Below are 10,173 nucleotides of genomic sequence, written 5' to 3' on the forward strand. Positions count from 1 at the left end.
CTGGAAATCTTACACAGCTGAAGACAGTTTTGTGTTGATGAGCAGAATGTGTATTATTCCTCACACACTACAAAATATATCTGAATGATGACATAGATTTCTGGATATTTCAGTATATTATCCATAGACTTTCTCTATGGGGACAAGTGTTGTTCTGCTAATATGCTGGGTCCCTTTTTGGAAAATTTCAGTGAAGAACCAGTATCTATGAAATTTGTGAAGAAATGACAATCAAATATATTTTTTTCCAATATACATGAGCTTAAGACTTCATTGTTTCTACAAGCAGAGATGTAATACTGTGAAATGTGCAGTGTCTTTGAATTTCTACAGCTGCAGATCTGTCTGAAAATGAAATTATCTAATCTACATCTGTTTATACTAGCTGAGGACACTGGACATATCGTCCATCTGTCCAGCACTGTGAATATTCATCCACCACTTACATCTCCACTGTTTTATTCTTGTGTCACCAAATACTATCAGATTTTGAACAACCCTAGAAATTATGGCTTTCCTATCTTGTGTTTTATTCGAATCAGTCTGAGATTATTTGGGGGGCGGGAGGCAGTGGGGTGGTTCTGTCACTGATTTAACAGCTTGCCTGCCTGATTTGAACTGGATTGGACCGTTGTGATAAATAAAAATAGCTCCATTTCAGATTATCAACCCCTTAATCAAACCATTACTAATATTCAGTGCCCTGTGTTACAGATCCATAGATATACCCTCGGAGAGTGACATTTCAGCTTTACATTGCACAAATGATGGCTCGAGCCACACGTAAATTAACACACAGGACTATGCAGTAACTTAGGTTGAAGTGAACTCTGGGACGTCGCTTAGCCAAGGCTGACTAGCAGCAAACCGACGTTTCTCCAAGCATCTGGGGGTTTTTGAGTGCCACTGTGTAAGCATGAAGGGCTTTTCTTCCAGTATTAAAAAATACCTCAAGAACCTGCTGTAGAGATCAAAACGGGCCATTTCACCAACTCGCTAATACAACAGTTTGTTGTTGTTGTTGCTGCCCCTCGTGTGGAGGTACTTCAGGCACGGCCCAAGGCGCTAGGCGGCCCCACGCCGTTTCCATCGACACTCTTTCTTTTGTGCAGCACCGGCCATTTCCACAACTCAGGCGCCCGGACACAGCCCCACCGCCGGCGGCGACGGCGCAGCAGCGCTTCGCACCGCCCACCGCGGGGCGGGCAAAATGGCGGTGGGCCACAGCGCTCCTCCCGCCCCTTCCCGCCGCCGGCCCGGCGTTCCCGGCACGCACCGGGTCGCGGAGGCGAGATGGCGCTGGAGGCGCGGAGGATGGAGGGCGACGTGGAGGACGGCGAGCTCTCCGACTCGGACTCCGACATGCCCGGCGCCGGCTCCCCCGGGGAGCCGCAGCAGGTGAGGAAGGGGAGGCGGTAGGCGGCGAAGCCCGGCTGCAGCCGGAGCCGCGCCACCCCCGGCGGCGGGCCGCGGAAGGCCCGGGCGGGAGGAGGCGGCGGGAGGGCCGCGGCCGGAGGTTTGGTGGGCGACGGAGAGCGCTTGCCGGCGCCCTTGGTCGCTGCGGGAGCGGCGTGAACAGGCCGCAGTAAAAATGCGTGGAAGCAGAGTGGCTATTGCTGCTTTCCCTTGGCTTCACGGCTCTCGCGTCCGGGAGTTGCTGAAGAGATGGTATTTACTTCCGAGTGTGTCGTACTGTTTTCACCTAGGAGTGTATTATGAAGTTTATGAGGAAATCATGGAGGTGTCTGGGCAGGAAAAGATTTCGGAACACGATAACCCGGTGTCTTGACACCGTATGTGTAAGGGTTTTTATTTTCTCTAATTATTTTGATTTATGTGCAGTATAGTTCTGGGATGTGTAGCACAAAATAAATTATTACAGACGTAGGAGAATTTTAATTTATGGAGTTGCAAGTGTTTTCCGTTATGGAATACATATTAAATTGAAAGTTTGTGTGTCATAACATGATAACGCAAGTTGAAGGCTTCTGTTTTCTGTTTGCTAATAGGAGGAAGAAGAAATGGTGTCATAACGTTGGTGAAGGCAGTAAGGTTAAAAAACTTTTAGATTTAAAGAATTTAAAATTAAATTTATTTCACCTGCAATTGAAGGAGGAGATTTTATTTTTAAAGATCACGGGATAACATATAACTTTATGGTAGGAAATCAGTTAGGGAAAAATTGGAATTAGGATTAAGGAAAGTGCTTGCTGTAGGTTAGTGCAGACACTGTGGCCAGAAGTTTCCAGCAATCGGGAATAAGAATTCTGGGTGAAGTTACCCGTGGTGCTTTCGCACCTTATGCAGATTTCAGCAGGTTTGGCTTGCCTATTTTAGTTTATCTCTCAGCTGTATGGGGAAACAGCATTTTTATAGCAATAGGACTTTTTTTTATAATGTATGTTGAAACTTTTAGGGTTTTTGTCCTAATTAATAGGAAGCCATAGTGAGTCTGTGGTGTCTTGTTGGTTTAAAGGAAGAAAACTCTAGTTCTTCTGTAAGATACCACTGTCCCCAGCTGGTCACATGCTGTCCTGATTGAACCAGAATCACAATACGCTGTTAACCTCTCAAGTCTGAGCAGCATCCAAGTGTTGTAGGTTTGATTTGGGGGTTTTGGGTCATTTTTTTTCTTCTCACTTGTGTCTCTGGGAACACTGCAGTCGTTGTGGATCACAAGCCTTGACCCCTTTCAGACTACTGCAAAGTTGCCATGGTGTTTGGGGTTTTTTCCCCATCTATCTTAGAACTGCTGTGCATGTTGTCTTCAGGGCATGTTTTAGGAGGCATGGTGGTGTTGCATTGACAGTTGGACTTGATGAATTTAGAGGTCTTTTCCAACCTTTATGATTTTGTGATTTGCCCTATTGGGGAATTTTAATAGTTTTTCCAGTCCCATAATAATTTTAATTTCATTCAACAAAGATTACGTTAAGTAGATTAGTGACTCCTGATATGTGTTTTCTATAGCAGCCATGCTGTCTTTCAGATGCAAGAGTTCAAAGTATAGAAGTTTCATAGGATGCTCCTGTCAACTGTAGCCCAAAAAATGTTCATAGGGGAGTGTCCCAACAGTCACATGAGTCAAAAATAAGTGTCCTAGCTAATCAGATCTTTGGTGTGACTTGATAGCTCTTTCAGCTTACAAGAGTACTTAAATTAACAGACATTTACTTTTTCATTTCAGAAATCACTTGATGGCAATGATTCAAACAGACCATTCCAGAGCAGCATTTCATCATGTGCACCAAGTGTTCTTTATCGGACAACTAAAAGTGTGGATTCAAGTGACGAAAGCTTTTCTGAATCTGATGATGACAGCTGCCTCTGGAAACGAAAACGACAGAAGTGTTTCAGCTTTTCTCCTGCTAAATCTGTGCCTTTTCAGCTTAGCCAGAGCCACCAAAAACAAACTGCTCTAGGTGGCAAGAAGGTCAACAACATCTGGGGTGTGGTGCTGCAGGAGCAGAATCAGGATGCGGTAGCTAACGAACTTGGGATTCTAGGCATGGATGGTAGTATTGACAGAAGCAGGCAGTCTGAGACTTACAATTATTTATTAGCCAGAAAGCTGATGAAAGAAGCTAAGCAAAAGGAGGCAGAGACTTTAGATAAAGAACTGGATGAATACATGCATGATGACAAGAAAACAGTGCCAGCTGAAGAAGAAAATGGGCAAGGCTTTCTCAAACGGAAGCGGGCTGTGAAAGATAGACTGGGTGAAAGACAAGAAATGAAATATAAAGGAAGATATGAGATAACAGAAGAAGACTCGGAGGAAAAAGTGGCAGATGAAATTGCTTTTCGGTGAGTTTAATAACAGGGTATCTGCACTTCCTCAAGTATTGGTAAACTGTGAGATAGAAAAGAAGGGGGGGGACACGGGACGGACACCTTTCTTACTGCTAAATATGTAATATGTCATGCCAGATTACAAAAAGCATGAGTGCCTTGTGTGTATTTCCAAAATCAACAGACTAGACAGATTAGTCAACAGACAGATTTCTTTTTTATTATGTAGGTTTGTCTGAATGGTACATGGGAACTTTTACACTTGCTGTTTTCTCCAGTTAATTGTTGATTTAACTGTAAAAGGTGCTATAATTTTAACTGTTAAATGCACAGCAGATTTAGATACTTTAATTTCAGAGATTTATGCAGGTCTGTGCAGTTGGTTATTTGGTTTAATCTTTCACATATCAACAGAGGAAAAATAATGACTCAATGCATTTTCATTGAAACAAACTTTTAAAATGCATGCTTTAGAAAAACCTTTCCCTCAGAAGCTCAGTATTTTGAAATCTATTCAAGAAGACATTGAAACACATTTAAATGTATAGACTCCTCCTTAATTTTAGCAATTATTTAGCAACAGTAATTTCATTTTTATGCCCCACAGAATGAATTATTCATTATAGAAGTTTCATGGTTAATTTTACTTAAGAAATTACACTGACGTTATTGTGCGGTTTTTTTTCCTCCTCTAAGGCTTTGTGAGCCAAAGAAGGATTTAATTGGCCGAGTAGTGAAAGTAATTGGGAAAAGAAAAGCTATCGAACTGCTTATGGAAACAGCCGAAGTGGAACAAAACGGTGGACTGTTCATAGTGGTAAGAAAAATGTGATTTTGTGGGAGGTGGGGAGGGACATGTACAGCTTTTTTACTTGTAGAATATTTACATAGTACTGTTGCACAGCTTTCAGTTGGATGGGTTCTCCCAGAGTTTCGTGGCCTTCCATTGCTTGGAAAGTTGCTTCATAAATGCTAATGTAACCTTCCAGTAGGATTGGAGTAAACAATGAGAAGAATGTACCTGGAAATTGCCAAGTCTTTGTACTGAGATTGGTATCTGATTTGCAATGATAACACCGTTTCTGTTACTCTGCCTCCCCTCGGGATCCTTCCCTGGCAGACTTGAGAGTGAGGGATTCTAAAGCCTGAATAAAAGCTGGTAGGATTCAGGTGAAGCCTCTGGCTAAGTCAGGTGGATGTTCTTCCTCCCCGCCCCCCCAAAAGTAACAACTTTCAAGCCATCGACTTGTCTTAGAAGCAGTGTGTTTTCTTGAAGGATTAAAGTCCTTCTTAACAAGCATTTACCAAGCATTTACCAAGGAGATGAAAGGACACAACTCCTGGTGGCACAGGTTGCTTGGCTGCAGATCACACTATGCCACTTTAAAGGCAGATCATGCTCTTTTCCTTGGTTGGGATTTTGTGCTGATAGGATGATAAAAGTATGTGGCGTCTGCTGTTTCCAGAGCATATTTAAGTTTACCTTCTCAGTTCTTAGAACTTTTGAATTTTATTTTACTTGTTATTTAGCAAAAAAAGTGTCACATTTAGTGCAATATCAGAGCACTGGAGTAACAGTTCAACTTTATAGACTATGAATGGTAATTGAATAATATTGTGATAATTCGTGGCGATAATTTACAGAGGTTTCAAAGATAGGTCCATTCATCCTTCAGTATGACACATTGCACCACTGCTGTTACACTGAAAACTGTTGAAGCATGGAACATTGTTGTGTTCATATGCCTTAAGCAGAAATTGAAAATCCTGTAGATATACAGATAAGTTGTAGAATTGCTGAGCACATTTATAAAAATATATACATAATTTTATTAAATTCATTTTTGACCTTTTCCTGGATTTAGTGTTAGGAATGTTCTGAATACTTAACATAAAATATACATTACTGCAGATAGTTGTGAGACTTGTTAGAACACTATTGGTGTTTTGTTTCTTCACTACCAAAATGAGATTTAGTATGTAGTTGAACAGCTTGGTATTGTGTTCTAAAGCAAACTTCTTGTAACCTCGTAGTTTACCTGCCCAAATAAAGCAAGCCAGTTGTTGACCTTCTCAATACTAGTTCAGTGACAAATAAAACATAGCCAGTGTTGCTTTTATTTGATACCTAACACAATAGAATTTTTTTTTATTCTGTCTCAATACAAAGCATTGTCTTAGATGCCGTTTTTATATCAACGTTTAAGTACTAAGCTTACTATTTCTAATTTACTCCTTCCCTATTAAGAACGGCAGTAGGAGAAGAACACCAGGGGGCGTTTATTTAAACCTGCTGAAGAACACACCTAGCATCAAAGAAGAGCAAATCAAGGTAAAATTGGACAATCATTTACAGCCTTGACAAAGTAAATTTTGGGGCTTTTTTCTACCAGAAGTGTTATGGTTTAATCTCTGTCATGACTTCTAACAAGTTTAACTCTATATTCCAAATAAATCAGCTTTTCACATTCAAAGTGTAAAAAAAAAAAAAAAAAATTGATGAATTACCATTCACACCAGGCAGAGAGAACACCACTTACATATCGCTAATCACATAAACCTGTTGAGGATGATGAGGCTGTAGAGTCTGAAGAGATAAACATTGGATTTTCCTTAATTTGTATATACTTCACAGCGATGTTATCTGCAGTTGTATTTCTCCTTTTGGAGCTCTGCGTCACTATGTATGGATTGAATGGTGTTCTCTTAATAGACTATTTTTGTCCTATATAGCTCCAGCAGCTGTAGCACCAGGCAATATTTCCCATTAGGTCAGTTACTGGTCTAAACCCAGTCTGAATTGTTCACTGGCCCCACCTGTAGTACTCACCAAACTAATTTTTTCAGATTGTAAGTACTATTGCCTTTCCTTTTAGGGTATGAAATAGACTTAGATGGTCTTTTTTTTTTTTTTTTTTCATTTCACTTCAGTTAAAACAACTTGGTTTTTTCCACAGTATTTGCCACTTCAGTAAAGTTTTTTATTAAAGAAAGGCTTTCTTATTTTGATTGTAGGTGGCTACAGCTTGCTCTGTAAACCGTCCTAGCATCTTGTACTTGGAATTGAGAAACAAATCAACATAAACTGTGATTGTCTGGTTTTATGGTTCATAGCTTACAGTGGTCACAAAAAGTTGCAAGTTTGATCACTTCATTACCCCATTACAAAAAAAAAAATAATTTGCTGTACTATCCCTCTTCCATGCCTTTGTAATTTTGTGTCTAGTTCTTCTCGTGTTGATAGCAGCAAATGTTTATTGAGGCAGCAGTTTTCACTTAATAAACTTAATTAATGGTACGAGACATCATTTGTGATACAAACCCCGCCGGGAAGGTGTGTGTAATCCTGTCATCATGGAGGTTGTCATGTATAAAGCTCCCACAGATTTACATGTCCTTAACACTTGACTTGCAGCTTTTGGGGAGGGAAAAAGGCATTAATATTTTCTGTATGCAATTTAAATGTTTTAAAAATAGGGAAAGATAGGCACGTAGCAGCATTTAGCTTTGCTTCATGGTATTTGCCCCCTTGAAGTATGAAAGAAATTTAAAACAGTCATGTTTTGCGGTAGAGAAGATGTTAATGTGGGTCACAAGTGTTTGAAAGAAAAGGTCATGAGACCTGGATGCAAATTTCAGTTGTGGGGGAAAGTTCTCTCAAGCTCTCGTAGAACCTTTGGTCTTATTTTGTCTACAGGTCCCTCCATATGGCAGCACGACCCTCTGGTCTACCACCCAGTTTGGTACCATCAGCAAACTTGAAATGAAAACTTAGTGATACTTATTTACATATACTTTGAGATCACTGAGAAATTTTATAATAAAATTATCTCTGGGGCATTTTCCTTAAATGCAGTCTATCCTGATACTTCTACTATCAATAATGGGTATCTTAGTTATTATTGAACAGTATTTGTAATAAAAATTTTTTTACTTCTGTATGTTTTCTTCAGGAAATACTAGTAAAAAGAATATGTCAAACTTTTGTTTTTTCTTTCAAGGAAATCTTCTATCTGGAAAACCAAAAGGAGTATGAAAACAAAAAAGCTGCTAAGAAGAGGAGAATACAAGTTCTAGGAAAGAAGATGAAAAAAGCCATTAAAGGGCTTAACCTGCAAGAATATGATGATGCATCTCGTGAGACTTTTGCTAGCGATACAAATGAGGCTCTGGCTTCCCTGGACGATCTGCAGGAGGGGCATCATGAAGCAAAGATGGAACCTGAAGATGTTATTGAAATTGATAACGCTCACGATTTGGAGATCTTCTAGTTACTATGTTCTTGATAACAAAGTCTCTATAAAGCATATTAAATGAGCCTTTCTTATAATCCTGTGGCTTCTTGTTTTCATAAGCTGCAGAAACATGGGAAATATTTGATGCTAAAGAAAATTACATAATTCTTAGCTAAATTTAGCAGTATGAAAGGTGTTAATTTTCCTACTGTTTGTTTGCTGAGTCCTCAAACTCAATGTTTTTCTAGGTAACAGCTCTGCATCACCATGTTTGTTCCTTAGAAACTTTTTTATAGCCACGTTAGGTTTAGTAATTAAGGCAATGCTTTAATGAAATACATCATATTTAATTTGCTGAAGCTAACAGTCGTCAAGAGGAGCATTGCTCCTCGTTAGAGTTGAACAGTAAAAACAGTATAAAGTTAGTCTTGATATAAAAGAAAGTGTATTCTTAACAGGGTAGTATGTTGGCAAGAATAGCAGTGTTTATAGGATTAAGACGTGTAAAAACAGATTGGTTTGTGAAATAAACTTAATAGTTAATGACCTCTAAATAATAACCTTGTAAATAAGCACTCTTGAGCAGTGTATGTTTTGCATTCTGCAGCAGTTTAATCCTTCGTATTATAATAGTGGTTTTTACTTCCTGCTTGTTCTGTCTAGGCTTTTCCATGATTAGGTGCACACACAACTTAGATCTTTTTGTTTGAAAACAAAAATATAACTGAATGCTTTCTGAGAAGTGAGACTTTACTAATTTGTGTTCCCCTCAGGAGTCTGAAGATCCTACGTACCTATATATAGGTATATGTATATAAGTACATTTACATATAGGTGTGTTTACATATACCTATAAACTCTTAATTTGCAATTCTTGTTTCTGTGCTTCTTATGTCTGCTTGCAGAATTTCTGAAGTTTTTCTATGTTGACTCTTAAGGAAACAGTAGTATGCAAAAATGACTTTTTCACTTTACGCAGAAGACAGTTGTGTAGTTTGTAAGTTCAATTAAAGACAACTTTTGTGTTGAGCGTTCTTTTTAATGTAACTGAGAAACGTGTGACACTGGTATGTATGATGTCTAAAATACTTTGTCACTAATAAGTTGTGTTTTCTGTGACTAGATCCTATTTCCATTTTAAAATATTTCTGAAATACTAACAAATTTATTGGCTTTCAGAGCCAATAACAAACACAAATTTTGTTCACCTGGAGTTCTTGGATTTCAGAAGCAAAACATGTCACTAAAACACATAATAAAGTTATAATATTGAACAATTCAGTACTCTCAAGAGCTGGTACTTAAAGCAGTACAATCTTTGAAGAAAGTTCTCAGGCATACAGCACATTCCATTATATGCTTTACTAAATTAATTAGCCTTGACTTTTCTGCATTTTTTTCTTCAGGTGCCAGAGCTCCCTATTGTTAAGTTGTTCATCAGATGTGAAGCATGCCTTTGCTGGTAGTAGTTGCTTTTGCTAAAACAAGAGGTTTTGATTTGTTCATTAACTTTCCTAACAAGCCTGTGATGGTCAGAGTACTAAACTGATAACTTGTACAAAATTCTGTCTCCCTTACACTATTTAATTAATTTGGGACTGTAGCGTTTGATCCTAGTTTTGGGAACTGCTTGGAAACGCCTTAACAATTTTGTGGATAGAATCAGCGAATTTTAATGGTGGTTTAAGTAATTTTTTTATTGTTATGTAACTTCCTGCTGATAAGCGCTGTGTTCTTTTTTAAATGTTAATGTTTTTAATGGTGGTTTCCCAGGTAAGGGGTACTGAAACAGCAGGTGAAGTCTTCTCTGTAACAAAAGAAAGATGATAGAATGCCCATTCCTTCCTTCCAGTGTCTGACTAACTGGCCTTTGCTTCTGTTTTCTCTCTCCCATTTTCTTTGGCTTTCAACAGAGTCCTTTCAAAAGGAGGCCTGTTCAAAACAATGAGCAACTAGTCGTCTTTCCTGTTACACCAACAATTTCTTTTTTTCACCTTTGGTATCAGAAGGATTGCATTAAGCAGCATCAGTTTTTGTGTGGTACTAGCGGCTGAAGTCAAGCTTTGGTTTGCGAGTGGAGTGCTGGGGCTGATCCTTCCCTCTTTGCAGCCTGGTGCAGGCCCCTGCCCTCCTCTGTGGGATGTGC

At 39.2% G+C, this 10,173-nt stretch overlaps 1 protein-coding gene across 1 annotated transcript; it reads left to right on the forward strand.

The window, feature by feature from the left end:
- The first annotated feature begins 1,194 nt into the window (after positions 1 to 1,194).
- Positions 1,195 to 9,308, forward strand: PHAX (phosphorylated adaptor for RNA export). Its single transcript, XM_075078472.1, has 5 exons — positions 1,195 to 1,398; positions 3,188 to 3,807; positions 4,489 to 4,609; positions 6,041 to 6,124; positions 7,794 to 9,308. Exons 1-5 carry the CDS (start codon positions 1,294 to 1,296, stop codon positions 8,061 to 8,063), a joined length of 1,200 nt encoding a protein of 399 aa, XP_074934573.1. The 5' UTR covers positions 1,195 to 1,293; the 3' UTR covers positions 8,064 to 9,308.
- The last annotated feature ends 865 nt before the right edge of the window (positions 9,309 to 10,173 follow it).

This window comes from Phalacrocorax aristotelis, chromosome Z (genome assembly GCF_949628215.1).
Source record: "Phalacrocorax aristotelis chromosome Z, bGulAri2.1, whole genome shotgun sequence".
Classification (NCBI taxonomy): Eukaryota; Metazoa; Chordata; class Aves; order Suliformes; family Phalacrocoracidae; genus Phalacrocorax; species Phalacrocorax aristotelis.